This window comes from Pieris rapae, chromosome 2 (assembly GCF_905147795.1).
Source record: "Pieris rapae chromosome 2, ilPieRapa1.1, whole genome shotgun sequence".
Classification (NCBI taxonomy): domain Eukaryota; kingdom Metazoa; phylum Arthropoda; class Insecta; order Lepidoptera; family Pieridae; genus Pieris; species Pieris rapae.
Genome location: NC_059510.1, coordinates 1,858,135 through 1,875,178, shown reverse-complemented (window position 1 = coordinate 1,875,178; position 17,044 = coordinate 1,858,135). Strand labels below are relative to the sequence as shown.

Here is a 17,044-nt window from a genome sequence, read left to right as displayed (position 1 = left end):
CCAAAACTAAATTTTACATTTTAACGTTTTATGACGGAAAATATATATAAAAATCTATAAGGCCCAGATTTGTTTTTGTGTTTCACTTGTATGTTATGGTTATGTTTAAATTTAAATTGTGCGTTATTATTTTGTGTGCTGTTCTAGTTTCGAGTAATAAATACTGTAAAATATGTTTAAATCATACAATGTGCAAATATACAGTAAGTAGTTTGTATACTGGACAAACAGTTCAAATTATCAAACTCTATTCAATAATGTTTTTGGTCCCACAAATGTTTGTTACAAAATTATTTTGATACAGAAAAGTTTCAGACATTACCATATATTGCCTTAAAAGTGTATTTGTATAAAGTATACCGCTTTGAAGTAAACGCCTAGTGCATATTCTTGAGTAATATTCACATTCTTGCATAAACGTCAAATCAAAATGTAGTACAAATTAAATAAAATCCCAGACAAACATCATTTCTGAATAGTTTTATGTACCTGAGCATGGCAAATAATGATGTGCTATATCTCGGGATATCCAACACAAAGAGATTCCCTCAATTTGAACCAGTAGTTCCTGAGATTAGGGCGTTTACAGCCAGGGAAGTGAGAGACTGATTTAAAATAAAAATCGCTAGGTTTCAAGACCACATCACAGATGTATGGGATTTGAACACAATCTCACAGACAATGATATCAAGGAAATTGTCGACAGAATAAATGAAAAGAGAAATTATGTTGCGATGGGATATTTAAGAGGGTTTCCTCAAGCCGCAAATATGAAGAAAATTGTACGTTCATAAATCTGTACCTAAATAACTTATTTCGTAATTTATTAAGTCTAGTCACAATTAGTAACAGTTTTTAGATTGTAATAGTGTTAGCAAAGTTGTTACCATAGTTTTACTACTATTCAAAACTTTGACTATGAAAAGCAGGTCGACTGTCACTTAACAAATTCTTCGGAATCCAATTGCATGGTCTTTATGAGTCAATGTTAAATATTTTACATAACGAACATTTTTTGCGAGCAATCTGTTTATAACGAACTATCAAGACCAACTATTAAGTATTAACCTCTTATTAAGGAATTTTTTCAACCCAAAACCACCGATGTATGTTAAATTTTAATATCATAGTATGTGATTCATGACGCGCTTTTTTTCGTAAAACAATCATTGTTGTTTGAGCGAAAGTAATGTAAACATTTGCGCTCGTCACTATTGTTAAAGATTCAAGTTGAAATTGCTCTTTACTGAACAAATCCTAGTTCAACGAATTACTAGATATAACGAATATTTACTTGTTCAATGAAGTTTGATTTATTTAAATCAAAATGCTAGCGACTTGAATTTCGATATTTAATTAACTGTCTAGAGATTTAATTAACTCTCTGATTTAACTGCGACATACAGATAATATTGTTTAATTGTAGGAATAATCAATAAATAATGTCAAACGTTATTCTAAGTTTTATATCGACAAGGTAAAACGAAAATCAATGCGAAGTTTAAAAAGTACCTAAATAGGAATAATTGAAATAATATGTTTAATTAAAAATCTTTTCCTTTGTTGAAAATTGAATTCAATTTAGATTTATTACGTGATATAACATTCAATTCAAATTTTATAATCGATTTTTTTTTGTAAATTATTTTATTATGAATCGAGCAGAAAAAGCCAAATCTCAAATGATTTGTTGACTGAGACAATTGTCGATTAAATAGGAAATCCATTTCCGGTCATTTTCTGTACTACATTTTAATCAGAAGTGTAAAGACTTCCGTTATTTATCCAGACATGGTCCAGTGAATTGGCGGTGATTGCCCAACGTTGGGCAAACCAGTGTGATCCATCAATTATGCCGGACAAAGAGGACGACTGTAGAGATTTAGGTTGGTATTAATTGACTAAACTATTATATTGACAGCCAATTTATAGTGCTAACATTTATTAACAAATATAATTTAATAGGAAAACATGTTTTCTTACACTGATGTTTTTTGGTATGGTAATTATATTATTACAACTAGTACTAACACTAGGCACACGCGAGCCCTATGGCGTTGAGAGTGTCCATGGGCGGAGGTATTACTTAACATCATGTGAGCCTCCTGCCCGTTTGCATCCTGTGCAAAAAAGAAAACTAGGTTAACACTGTTCAGTGTTGGCCTAGTTGGTTTTATCGTGCGCTCTCACCCCTGACGCCGTAAGTTCGATCCCCGACTGTGCAACAATTAACTTTCTGTCTATGTGCGCATTTAAAACTCGTTCGTACCGAGAAGGACACATCGTGAGGAAACCTGCCTTTAAAGCCGACAGTGTGTGTCAAGGACAGAAGGTCGATGACCTACTTTCCTATAAGAAATAATCACCGAACAGATGCGTAAATCTGAGGTCACTTCACTATTAACATAATAAAAATTGAACATGAAAATGAAAAGGACAACTGGAGGAAACTCATCTGATTTTAAGTGATACCGCCAGACACTAACATTGCTTGACGGCTCGCAAGTGTGTTGCTGGCCTTTTGTCTAAACATATAATCGGACGTTTAAAACAAAAAGAAAAATATATATAATACGCGTTGTCAGCAAAATCCAGTAACATATTGTACAGGATTTTTATTTCTTTACGACACATAAGTATATTGATATCTATTACAGTATTTTCATTTACTGCTGGTAATATGCGATAAACTTATAAAATTGCACCAAAAAATTATTTTAGAGGGAACGAAAGTTGGACAAAACATAGCAACGGTTACAGGGGTAACCAACGGATTGAATGTGAAATATTTTATTGATATTTGGTTTATGGAATCGCTCACTTTTAGAGGAAATGTTGTGTACTATAATTCGTAAGTTTTCTCTATGACTATATAATATATATGCTTCAGCAATGTCGCTGATATCAGCACTGTTGCTATTTTATATTAATATTTGCACAATGACTATAACATAATATATGTTTCAGCAACGTCGCTGATATCAGCTGCCATTGTCATTTAAATTTAATAACATAATAGTCAAATAGTCTGTTAATTTGTAGATGTGAAGTGCAAACCTAATAAACCGCAGAACAATTTGAACTAATTTGACTTTGAAGTTATTGAATTATAATGACAATGGCAGCTGTTACTAGCGCCATTGCTCCGACATATAAAAATGAGTAAAAATAAACTCGAGAAATAATTATATTACATATGCTTTATATTATTATGTAGAAGTACAGGGAAGGTTTAATCCAGTATTTTCCAACGTGGGACCCACACTCCACAATTTGATTATTTAGGGGGCTATAATAAAAATTTATTAAAATAATTTGGAATTTAAAGTGTAGTTTTTATTGTTTTTTAATCTTACCTTTCCCTATATTTTGTTAACAATTTCCTAGTATTTTTTTCCTAAAACCTAAAAATTATGTTACATTCAGGAAGTGATTTTTAGCAAGTCTAAGTTGGGGTATGGTATAAAAAAATGGTTGGGAATAACTGTTCCTCGGTAATAAAATAAAAATGTCACTTCCAATATTTATCCAATCCTGATGCCTTCAGAACTTTATGTTTCATATCTGTAGTATAAGGTTCCAATCTATTTGGTTGGTTTTAAAACTTTTGTATGAGGGTAGGTGATACGAAGTTTACAGGGGTTGTCAAGTTTTAAGTATATTTAAACACTAATTTCAATAAATACTTACATTTTTTAGAAAGTTATGGTCCTTCACTGATAATACTTGATCAAAATTGTATGAAGTACCCTTCTGTACCAAAAGCCTAGTCTTACCAGATATGAAGCACTAAAAAAAAATATAATTTCTCACTGAAAATTTCATTTTTCATCATAAAAAAATTAATTAAAAACTTCATTCAACAGGTCAGAAAATGTTAAATGTAATAATTTCGTACAGTTAATTTGGGCCCAAACAGATAACGTCGGTTGCGGAAAAGCCCTCTTTCATGTGAGTATTTTAAGCCGCCTATTGTTAAAACGTTGACTCCATAATTAATGCATTGATATATTAACGGTTTCTACAAAATTAACAATGTAGGTAAATTAAACCTTTGTTTTATCAAGATAATTTGATATGAACATCTAAATTAATTTTGAACATGCTGTTACAAGTGGATAGAAACGCCGCAGATATCTTCAAGAATTATTTAATAATAGTCAACGATAATGAGACACAAATTATGCCAAGAAATACACTGTAAAGATACGAAACCCCGCCACAAATTACTTTAATAATCGCATAACACTCGCACAGTACTTGATCACTTGGCACAATATTTACACTTAGGACTATTTGCTGTTTATCTCTCGGAATCGCACTGAAAGTCTCGTTTCGGCTGAATAATCGTCAACGATATACTAAAACTCTGGTGGGAGCTGTACTGAGTAGCTATTGTTCTATTCTTTACGCACAACTCTAGAACATACGTTCTTGTTATCTCTTCCGCAGCCTTAACGCTCCATCCTTGGCTTCGAGAAGGTAGAGAAGGCTACCTTCTCCCTCGCGTATCCTTCGTTCCACACCAGATAGTGTTATCAATCTGGATTCTAGAGTCCAGAATATTCCATCGCCAAATAACAATTATAAAAACGCCCTAAAATGTTCTTCTTAAAAACTGCTCTGAAATAGCCTACAAACAATTTCCAGCCAGTAAATTAAAAAAATTGTTATGTGAAGAGAGACTTCTTCCTAACAGTATTGTATGTAAGTGCAATCGTACGTACATAACGTACATCAAATGTTTTTATTGTGTCCTCAGATTAGGATGAATGGTAGGCGTCGACGAGTTGATAGATTGGTTTGCAACTTTATGCCAAAAGGAAATATTAACCGTCGTCCCATCTACACTATTGGTTTGCCCGCAACGCAGTGTGTTGAGCGTTTGGAACCTGATAAAATCTATCCAGGACTATGCTCTACTGATAACGGTATGTTTATTTATATATTTAATACGAATAGTCGCTCAATATTAATTATAAGATTTAGGCATATAAGTATAATTTTTTAATGTTTTTTATGTAGGATAATTGTTATTATTTTGGCGTTCTATCGAATTCGTAGTAACTGTTAAGGTAGAATAATGTAGTGTAATAAATAAATAATGAATAAATTATTTAAAAGCATATTATAAATATTCATTTAATAAGATCATCAATTAAAAGGAGTTACTTATAAATAAAAAAATACTGTGTTGTTAACATGAAATTATCGATAATATGCAATCCTAAACGTTCTTATTAATTACTCGGGGATCTTTACCTAAACTTAATCAAACCTTTTATTCATTGTTACAAATGTCTGGGTCGTTCCAAATCTATAGAATACTACTAGGATGTATCCAAGTATATCGCTATACATGTGTAATTGTGTAATGCATATATAATTGCCTCTGAAGATTATTTCATTACAGGCTTGACAGTACCAACTAGTTTGCTTATTAATCCAGTGACAAGTGAAATTGATCCTATCAGACATCATCATAACGATATGGTAAAGAAGGATTTAATTAGTGGTCAAAATACTCAAAACAGTAACAAAAATTATGGTAAGAAAAATTAACTGTTTTATTGCTACATGTACTAAAGAGAGGAGGAAGTTAAATATTAGTATTTAGTTTCAGTTTTAAAGAGGGATAATAAGGAGGTACGCTGGAGCCTACCTAATGCTGGAAGAACTGAGAGTCATATTATCCAAAGAGAAAGAGCGCAGTCCCGGATATATCATAGTCATGATCACACCGAAGAATTTGATTATCTGCATCCAGATCAAAGTCAATTCAGAAAATTCGATACGGCAAGCCCCATTCCGGAATATTATTCAACTGGATTTTATAGAAGAAATCGCGTTCATCAATGCACTCGGAAATCTGATACAAAGATTTCAAACGATTATATACTAAAGCTGTGTACTAGGGGACAGAACAATGATTGCGGTGCATACAGTCAAAACTTTGATACTACTAAACAATTATTTTGCCAGAATACACAAAATCTTTGCCAATGTCAAACTTTAACGTCAGTTAATTTATCACCATGCCTTCAAAATAATAATTGTGAATGTATAACGGCTAGTCAACAATCAAACAACTGCCCAATGAGGAGGAATTTAGAAGAACATAGGCCAAGTAAAATTATCACAGAAGAATTTAAAAATCCTTACGATAAGTATGCTGGAAATGATTACAGCTTGGTAGATACACCAAAACTAGAATTAAAATTCAAAGATATCGGATTTCCGAATTCGGATGTACCTACACGGATTTTATTACGTAAATCAAAAAAGTTACTCGATTCAAGGTATAATGCTTAGATTGTATTCTTATTATTATTCTAATTCTATATAAATGCTTATTGTTTGTCTTTAAATATTTATAGTGAAAGAAAAAGAAGAGGAGACATTACATTTAAACCATTTTGGCAAGAAGAGGAATTTGATAAAAAACAGCACCAATTAAAATCGATAAGATTTACAACTTTAGGCTATACTAAAAGGACACGTAAACGGAGGCCCGTAAAATCATCTAATACACAAAACCTTGTTAAAGTGACCGAACCAATTACAATATCCATGAATGTAAGCCATAAAAAATTTGCCACGGAGAAGTTTTTGTCATTCGATGAACTCTTACGGCTAAGAAAACTTAATACTGCTGATATTAATGCACGTCGTGCAGATGAATCAGCACCAGCACAATCTGAAGAAACCGAAGCCACACAACCCGAATCCAGTACATCAGAGTATACAGCAAATACCCCTTTTATACGTTTAAAACATTGCACGAGAAAGTTAACGTGTACTTGGACCGCTGCGTCGTTAGGGGATAATGAAGGAAATGCGGATATCGGCAATAGAGGCTCTCGAACTCCTCCTGGCTATGTTGAAGGCTGCACGCGAACTTCCACTTGTACACGTGACTTCATGAATCGTAATAAAATGGATACAATCCCAACACCCAGTACTGAGCCTGAAGTGGAAGATGGAAGTGATGAAGATTATTGTGAAAAACGATCATTAAATGTTAGAAGAGATTCAAAGGTACAAGAAGTTTTTAATGTTTCCCCTAACACTAATGTACCTTTTGTACAGAATAAGGAAAAAGATCTAGCTCAAAGCAAACACGAAGGTATAGAATCGGAAACCTGTGAATGTGAAAACGATTATCTCAGAAATAAAAGAATAACTAGTGAACAAAAATTTATTAAGAAAAGAGAATCTAAAAGTTATGGTTCATTATCGTATGGAGATTTATTTTATTTGGTCGTCAATAAACTGATGACAAATTGGAATTTAAACAATAAAATACAATCGGAAAAGTGTTCATGTAATTTGGCAACTGAAAAACAATACAATGTTTGGCTTTTGTTCATTTTAAATATTATATTAAAATTATCTTGTAATAATTATATTTTGCGCTGACTATTTAAAAAATAAATAATATACATAAATGAATTTATTTTTGTTATAGTTTTTGAGCAGGTTGTTGTTGAAGTTGTGTGATGAGAGCAATGAAATTTAGCGTTTAATTTTATTTTCTTCAAATCTGTCGCCAATTGTTTTAACAATTCTTCGTAACTTAATATTGTTTCTCCGTAGCTATATAAATTTCTTACGAAATTATGTTGATTTTTACGTCTTGTATCTCGCTTTTCTCTGTCAATACCTTTTGGACCAATAAACACATGTTTCCAAATTTCAAAATCATTGTCTCTTATTAATTTTATTATATCTGTAAGTAACAAAACAGATAAAAATACATTTAAAGATTTTTGTACTGACAGTGTAAATCAGTCAACTTGAACATTTTACTCTTTTAATTTTACATTAATTACCATTCATATTATTATCACTCGCTATAATATGATTTTTCGTTATTGTGTTTGCATTAGAATCAGATTCAAGAATTTCTTCTACGAAATCTCTTGTTTGTTGTTTTCTTTTTAATTCTTCCAGTTCCATAATTATTTCAGATACAGGTATATTAGACTGATCATAATATGATTCTGTGGTATCAGTTTGTTCGTCTTCACTATCTTCCGGGAAAAAGTAATGTCCAGTAAATTCTAAGTTGCGCGGTATTTCACCTAATTCGGCTTGCATCTGAACTGTTTTTGCCTCTAAAAATTCTGTACTGGGAAACACAACTTCAAGTGTAGTAATTTTATCTGTGGGAAAATAACCGTTTTATATTTCTAATAATATTTTTAGTTACGATGTAATAAATTTAATTATAATATTACCTCGATTCCGAAATATGACAGCTTCGACTAAATCTGCAAGTAATGTAGAATTCATGACATCACTGTCCGTTGGCTTTGTCGTTGTGGAATGTGTTTTTTTGCTATATATTTTACTTACTATGGCATCAATCTTAGCATCAGTATATTGACTTTCTCCGCTAGGAGCTTTTGTAAGTAACAATTCTCTAAATATATTATCTGTACTTAATTTTTTTCTCAACAAGTCAATAAACTCATCGACAGCCAACAGGTTTTTACAAAAAGTAGTACTTTCCTTCTTTGTAGTGTATTCATTGTTGCTGACGTTAAAGAGATGTGCATACAAATCAAATGCGATATCTGTTTCTGTATCATTACTTGATTCTCTTTTCTTGAATTTTTCATTGGTATCTAAGCCTGTCGAAGTGTTGTTTATTAAAATATTCGAATATAGGTTGCTTACTCTCCTTTCGACATTTTCTTTCAAGACAGTAATCTGCCCTGTGTGAAGAAACATAATATAATTAAAAAAATTTACAGTTCACATAAACTAAAGTATGTGTTTGCCTGTGCCTGTGCGAGTGCATATTAAAAAAATCTATCTAGCGCTCTTTAGCTTATTACTGTCACGTTTTGTCGATTATAGCACGTACGTTATTCCTTAATATATTAAGGGAATAAGACGCAGGCAATTTTCCCTCACCAAGTAGTCCTGCTTTGTCGTTAATGCTTAAAAGTAATTATCAAAATCCGAGACCTAATAAATTAATGTATCAGAATGAGAATATTTCAAATTTGACATAGATTTTACCACACAGAGATGTATATTTGGCATTACAGTCGCTTTTATATGGACAGTCACTGCAGGGATTTCCTTCGTTATAAACAGTTTGCTTCATTATATTGCCGCCGGGCAGGAAGTTGCACACTAGTCTCTGAACTGTTCTATTTTTATTTCCTGTTCTTTCCTGAAAAATAATTAATTAAACTAACATAATATTAAAAAAAAAACTTCATTTGATCGTACGGAAAAAAATATTTGTTTCCCAATTATAATAAGAAAAATGATACATAGAGACCAAAATACCTCATCTTTTATAAGAAACATTAGATAAAATATGTATAACTCAAAATAAATTTATTCATCATCTTGTCTTGCTTAACGGAATTATGATTGAAAAGCTTACCTGAAATTTGACAGCGCCGCATCCTACTTGTCTATTCTTTGCCCAAATAAGTTGGGTGAAATACTCATAGTGGGCGAGGCGTGACGTTGTAGAACTATTAAAATAGGTATTTTAGTCATTAAATATATAAAGATACCAGCTGCCTTCAACTTCGTTTTTCCTTAATGTGATTCTAGTTAGACCTATCCTTTTAGTACATACTAACAAATAAATACAATAAAAAAATTGTAATGGTCGTTAAACTCGTCGAAAAATTGTAATTGTGAAAGGTAATTAAAAATAGATTTTAGCCGATTCGTAGACATAACCGATATGCACACTAAAGTTCCCGAAAATCCGTCAGGCCATTTCGGAGGAGTTTAATTACACGAGAATTTTATATATTAGATAATTATTAATAACACAGTAATGATTATTAGTGGGTGTCACGTGATGTTTCTTTGCCTACCGATCAAAAATAATCATCTGCTTTTTGAAGTATAGAAGTTTGCTAGTTTGCAAAGAGCAGATATTTTTGTATATGTTTTTATTAAAAACAATTATTTTTCTTTACCGATCAAATATTTTGAAATTTCTTTCATCGCGGTTTTTTTTAGTTTATTATGTATACGTACGAGTATGTGTTATTTAGATACAATTATATCGCACTTACGGTCGATAATCAGTAATGATGGTGGAATTAAAACCAAGTAGCTCCATATACCACAGATCGACTAATGTTGCAGGACTGAGTCTCGGTGCTTCACCATATAGTGTGCCAATGTTTTGGCCCATTGTTTCGTTACCTTGAAATATAAATAGTATTTTTTTACGTTTGTTATACCAGTTACACTTTCTTCTTCTTTTGTCTTCACTTGAAATAGTGGCGAGAGAAAAAGAGTGGCGGAAAGTTTCTTGCCCACTCTACTTGCCTCTACGCCCTTGACTTGCGAACTGGTAGTAAATGTAAATTTACAATTAATTTAATTTTTTGACGTTCATAACGCCGTCGACTTTTTAGGTCTAAGGCAAGCTTACTCATGATGTTATTGGTCCAAAGCCGGGGATCGAACCTACGACATCAGTTTGTAAGCTGAAGCCACTATACTTTACACAGCTCCTTATCTGTATGCAGGATAATTATTATTATGTTACACAAAACAAGCATTAATGTATATTAGCGTATTTCAATTCGTAATACCAGTAAATACAGTAATTATCGCGATTCAAATAATTTATTAAATGAACCAAACTAACAGCTCGTATCGGAATTTAATGTTGATTACATTTTAAATGATTGGGAATGTTATTGCCGTACAAATTCACTTACTACGGTAATGTTAGGCTTGTGGTTAAGCGTGTGACTGTGAAAGGAAAGAATCCTAGCTATTCAAAAACAAATTATGGCACTGTATAAAATAATCAAGTCGGCACTGTCTTTATAAAGCCCGTTTCCGGATTTCGACAGCCCCCTGGAAATGCAGTGGTATCACGTAACATCAGATGATACTTCTGCTCATTTGCCCCTAATATAAAACTAAAGGGAAGTAGCCAGTATAAAGGAAAAAGAATCACGCCAAATGTTACCTGTACACTCATCCATCAAATCGTTAGTGGAGCATTGATCAGCCCAACGCTGTGCCAAAAACGCCAATTCATTATTCCACTCCTGTGATCATATTATACATTATTGGATTAATTATTACTGTAACTGGGTATTCATTATATATACAGTCAAGAAATGTAGGAAGTTATTGCATTCTCTACAATTGCTCAAGCATTTTAAGTTAATTTAACATTCGTGTCGCATATAGACAAGGCATTCCGTCGTCCAATTTGTCCCTACATTTCAGAATAAAGGACTATTATATAATATCTTAAAATACGTTAAGGCTATTTAGGATCGGAAACTGAAAGTTACGGCTGGTCGTTTTAAGATGCTCATATATAGGTCACACGGTCGCTCTCCTGAAATTCTTAATATAAAAATTTCTGATAAAAAATACGCAGTCAACAACTAAAAACACATGATGACAAACTTAAAATATCGGTATTAAGTTTGTCAGTTACTATTAATTAAGATATTCAAGTATACAAATTAAAAAAAGAAGTTCGTCCGTACTAAGTACACATGTCAGAAATGAAACTTTGTAAATTAATTATTACGAAGGTAAAAGCCCCAACAGATGATCATGTACCGGTACATGAACACTACATGTATTTGTGTATAAACTATATTCACGCTGTTTACAAACTTGTTACATATCCATTGCACTCCCTTTGCCACGCATAACCATACCGGTACCCCTTTGACGCAATACCGTTATAAAAGGAAATGGACAACATATACCCAGAACCTTTGATCGGATATCTCACATCAGAGCGATCAATTCTCAATTAGGAATAAGTTTAAAATAAGAAGCTTGTGATCGGGTACCTCAATCAGACTGGCCGATTCTCAATTAGGAATAAGTTTAAAATAAGAAGCTTGTGATCGGGTACCTCAATCAGACTGGCCGATTCTCAATTAGGAATAAGTTTAAAATAAGAAGCTTGTGATCGGATACCTCAATCAGACTGGCCGATTCTCAATTAGGAATAAGTTTAAAATAAGAAGCTTGTGATCGGGTACCTCAATCAGACTGGCCGATTCTCAATTAGGAATAAGTTTAAAATAAGAAGCTTGTGATCGGGTACCTCAATCAGACTGGCCGATTCTCAATTAGGAATAAGTTTAAAATAAGAAGCTTGTGATCGGGTACCTCAATCAGACTGGCCGATTCTCAATTAGGAATAAGTTTAAAATAAGAAGCTTGTGATCGGATACCTCAATCAGACTGGCCGATTCTCAATTAGGAATAAGTTTAAAATAAGAAGCTTGTGATCGGATTCCTCAATCAGACTGGCCGATTCTCAATTAGGAATAAGTTTAAAATAAGAAGCTTGTGATCGGATTCCTCACATCGGACCGGTCAATTCTCAATCAGGAAAAAGTAGAGTTAAATAAGTCCACAGATCAGACTCGACATTAAGTCAGGAGTCACTTCCGTTTTGGAGAAAAATAATAAGTTCGTACTAATTATTTACAACGTTCAAACTCGTTGTAGTTAAAACATCCTAACACTAATTTGTTATTAATAAAAAAGATCACACATGAGTATTTTGTTTGAAACAAACCCAGGCATAAATTAATGTTCGGTATAGTAAATACATTGATTATATTGTTGTAATATAATACTAAGCTAAACTAACTTAATATTGAATAACAATTACGAAACGTTAAACTAATTTAAGTTCCAGAATAGTAAGTACCTTCTTGTCGTAATGCATGAGATTCTGCTTCGTAGAATATTAACATATTAATTTAGACATGCTAGCATTTAGAATACGACTACGTTTTTATTTAATGTGAACAGTTTATTTTATACGCAACTTAGATCTAGAATAACGTTTAGACAATATAATCAAAAGTATTTACTTTTGATTATATCATATCAACAAACGTATAATTAAATAATGAGTATGCTTTAATAAAAAATAAATAAATCAGTGGCACTACAACCTCTTTAGGTCTTGGCCTCAGATTTATGAATCTGTTTCATGATCAATTTTTTAAATCTAATAGGCAAGTAGGTGATCAGCCTCCAGTGCCTGACACACACACTGACTTTTTGGGTCTAAGACATGTCGGTTACATCACGATATTTTCCTTAACCGTTCGAGGAAATGTTAAATGCGCACTTAGAAAGACAGTTCATTGGTGCACAGCTAGGGATCGAACCTACGACCTCAAGTATGAGATTTGCGCGCTGGAGCCACTAGGCTAACACATGCTTTAATAACATGACACAAATATTTAATATCTAGTTTTTTTCATGCATACTTCAGAGTAGTGTTTAGTAGTTTCAGCGTGCGACACTAATTCATGAGGTCGTCGGTACAAACCTTGGCAGTGCACCTATTTAAATTCGCTCGAACGTTAGTATTGTCTTTCATTAACATAACGTTTACACATTTAAAGAAAAACACTTTTTTACGGTTTATAGTTATGTATTATTGTATTTAAACATTTTTTAATACATAACTATAATCCGTAAAAAAGTGTTTTTCTTTAAATTCGCTTGAACGGTGAAGGAAAACATCGTGAGGAAACCGGATATAAAACAAGCAATATTTAAGCCTTGACTTCGCTATCTTCGATAGCTATAAGCTATCGCCTAATATGGTTAAATTGAGTATTTTTTTTTTCATCACAGCCAAATTAAGCATTACTAGGTTAAATACAGTAAAACTTTACGACTTTGTTTAGAACATCATATGGGTTCTAGGGACCAACATAAAAGGTTCTTTGACGAGTATATTATACTACTGTTTCTTTCATGTTGTAGTATTTTTTCCGTATCTTCTTACGAGATGATATCATAATGTATTTATTATTTTTGTAGATGTAGATACATTTACGAACAATCACTTATTTATTATTTTGTTATTGTTTGATGCCCTCAATAAAATAGTTGTCTTATAAATCCGACCGTAAGCCGCGACGATGGAAATTAATTAAACGTATTAATTTTTTACGAAAAGTATATAGGATATAATTTATTGAGAAGATTTCTGAATCATTTGTTTGAAATAAACGTCTCTTTAATACTTTGATTTTTTTAACCGCATCATAATTTGAAATAAAACTAATGTTGACTGTTGTAAATTATAAATCACTTCGGTTTAGGAATACCACATCATCAGACAAAATATATCATACTTGTCACCAAGAAATACGCTACAAAACAAGGTCTTACATTATATCAAAAGCCAAACAAAGTCAGGCGTTACGTAGATCGGACAAGCGGTGTCTCCAAAAGTTCCTCAAGACCAAGGGGAGTTGTAGATATTTCTGGTATATAAAGATTTACCATGGTGACGTCATCATTGCGAGGCCTACTGGATGATGCTAATTTTCATCGAATGGGGCGTTCATAGTTCCATTCAAGTGTCACTGATAGATAGACTAGATATACCTCTTGTTTATACCGGGAAAACTTTCATAATTAATAAAATATTTATAGCAAATGAACTACGTAGACCGGTGTTTATTTTGTTTTTAATCCCTATGAAGAATGACAAATACATTATGATTAATTCATCAAAAATGCGTCCCTACGTTATGCTTACTGGCGTAATTAATCTTTCATACGCAAATAAATCTTATTGTTTCGCTTCATTATTTGTGGAGGATTTCAAAAGAAATGTTCTACATATGTACAGTTTAAATTGTTTTATCTTGTTTTGATTGCTTAGCCGTAGTTATTATATTTATTAAATTAACAATTTGATAGGATGAAGTCTTACATCTCTAAATGAGGTCAGATGAGATTGTCACAAAGAACATATGCTCATATGTCGTCAGATAACATCGGCGTCTTAAACCAAGATGTGTCAGGCACAGATGGCTGATCACCTACTTGTCTATCAAAAAGACAATGGTCAAGAAGTTGCAAACTGAGGACAAGACTCTGAATTATTAATCATTTCAGTCAGGCCTTATAGCTAACAAGCGACCTCTTCCAGGCAACCCTAGCGGAGATAAAGAAAGAATTATTTAAGGTAAAGTGCAAGAAGTGCATAGCCATATAAACAAAAACAAAACTACAGGTAACGTACTGACAGATTCATGAAATACAATGCAATATAAACATATGAATTAGCGATTGTTTGTAGATATATCGCGCAGTTAGACTTCATTTTAAACTTTAAGCAACGTTTTCATACATACAAAAATAAATGAATTATGAAAAACATTAGAACATGAAAGAAACAATTGAATACTATACAGTCAAAGATCCTTGTTAGACATAAATAAACAGTTCCAAAAAGTTTGAATCAGAAAGGAGTTTCTGCTTTATTTGCAAATTTGCGAGGTGATTGATTTCTATTGTCTGTGACATTCCAATTTAGGCGCCATTCATACGTTTTGTTCCATTGGATTGTAGCGCCACTGTACGATTAATATTTATATCTATTATATATTATATAAGTTACCAATTTCATCATATTTTTGGCAGGTGGTAATGATCGTATGGCACCCGATGCTACTTTATTTCGTCGGCTATTTATTTTATTCAGAATTTCTTCTTTATCTTTGTCAGTTTTTAGTAACGTCTCATGCATATAGCAATTTGATGCTAGGCCCTTCTGAAACTATTGACTTACGATAAGTTTACCTAATTATTAAAATATGTTAATAGGGTTCAAGTAAGTTAACCTTACAATGCTGTTCTAGATTTTAAATGAGAAAAGTAATAATTTGGTCGAACAATTTTAGTATAACTTCGTTTGCGCGGCTCACAACGCAACGAATTCTCTCTAGAAAGAAATACTGTTTCCAATTTTCAGATCATTTGTCGTGTAGCCAAGCCTACAAAAATTAACTTGGTCCAGTAGTTTCTGAAATAATCGCGTTCAACCGACCAAACTCTTTGGCTTCTATATACAATTAGCATAAATATATTTTGAGTAAATAAATGGTGTGCTTAAACGAATATCGTATTGAAAAAATGTTTTACCGTTCATCTTAACATGAAAATAAAGGCTTTTGCCGTAATTTCGCAGATATTTTAGAAAAAGGTTTAGGAATTTTATAGTTATATTGTATTAACAATACATGGGATAAAGCGAAATATCATACTTCGATTCTGATATACTAAACGCACAGTATTTTTAGATAAAAGCTACAAAAATGTGTTTAAGATGCCTTTACGTATATAGTTAGTATAGTTATCCCAAAGTTAAAGTGTCAAAATCTTTCTTAGCAGTTCACTAATTCGTTGTTTAAAATATTTTATTGTAAGGTCATATGAACACAATTAATTTTCTACAGAAATACAAACACTATCCTTACAGGATTTGCCAATGCGATAAGATCAAGAAAAGTATATAATATTAAACACATAATAACGCTACTGTGGATTTACTCTGCGAACATACAAATATGTAGATAGTGTCCAAGGCAGCATTCAATAAGTGCAAAATCTTGTAGGCGTAAAATATATTAAAATATGAAAATTTTATAAATACATACCTCGCATAATGGATTGCTGCCATTATTTTGAAAACACAATTCGCAAATTTTTTCGCTGTCCACAAAACATTTCATAAATAAAAATATTAGTAAAAACATTTAAATTGTAATGTCTTTATATCCAGATGGCGACGCAATGGCAAGGGGTGTTTCTTGCCGGTAATTTTCAATTGCGATAATAAGCGTTTTTGTTGTAGTTCCTTCCAACCTTCAGATCGTGCAGTAGAACTCAACATTTAATTATTAAAAAAAATAATAACCAAATACGTTTATTTTGGAATATAAGATCATCGTAGTATCACGTATTCCACGTCATTAAATTCGAACCTCTTGGCATCCCTACTCATCGGCATAGAAGACAAAGGGTGTTGGCCGAGAGAAAAGCAGGCGTAAAATACTCTCGGTACTCTTAAAAAAAATCAAATCATGAAACAATTCTACCAAGTTAAAGTGTAATTTTTTTGTTATGATTTATGTAGATATGGCTAGAATCGCAATGTAAATCAAATGAACTCATTTAATCAAAAGAAATAAAATATATGCTGTGATATGTTTCATTAAGTGGTTGTCATGTAACAATG

General features: G+C 32.3%; 2 protein-coding genes across 2 annotated transcripts; one reads left to right on the top strand and one right to left on the bottom strand.

Annotated features, from left to right (window-relative positions):
- Positions 1 to 98: 98 nt before the first annotated feature.
- Positions 99 to 7,519, top strand: LOC111002193. The gene is made up of 10 exons (XM_045632530.1): positions 99 to 203; positions 630 to 782; positions 1,790 to 1,886; positions 2,722 to 2,851; positions 3,867 to 3,951; positions 4,763 to 4,931; positions 5,414 to 5,548; positions 5,624 to 6,299; positions 6,378 to 7,364; positions 7,480 to 7,519. The coding sequence occupies exons 1-10, from the start codon at positions 102 to 104 to the stop codon at positions 7,517 to 7,519; spliced, it is 2,574 nt and encodes an 857-aa protein (XP_045488486.1). The 5' UTR covers positions 99 to 101.
- LOC111002197 (peptidase inhibitor 16-like) lies at positions 7,482 to 15,553 on the bottom strand. The gene is made up of 7 exons (XM_045632523.1): positions 15,425 to 15,553; positions 10,973 to 11,054; positions 10,059 to 10,191; positions 9,407 to 9,500; positions 9,016 to 9,187; positions 8,241 to 8,636; positions 7,482 to 8,165 (listed from the first exon to the last, which is right to left on the bottom strand). The coding sequence occupies exons 1-7, from the start codon at positions 15,551 to 15,553 to the stop codon at positions 7,825 to 7,827; spliced, it is 1,347 nt and encodes a 448-aa protein (XP_045488479.1). The 3' UTR covers positions 7,482 to 7,824.
- Between the last annotated feature and the right edge of the window lie 1,491 nt (positions 15,554 to 17,044).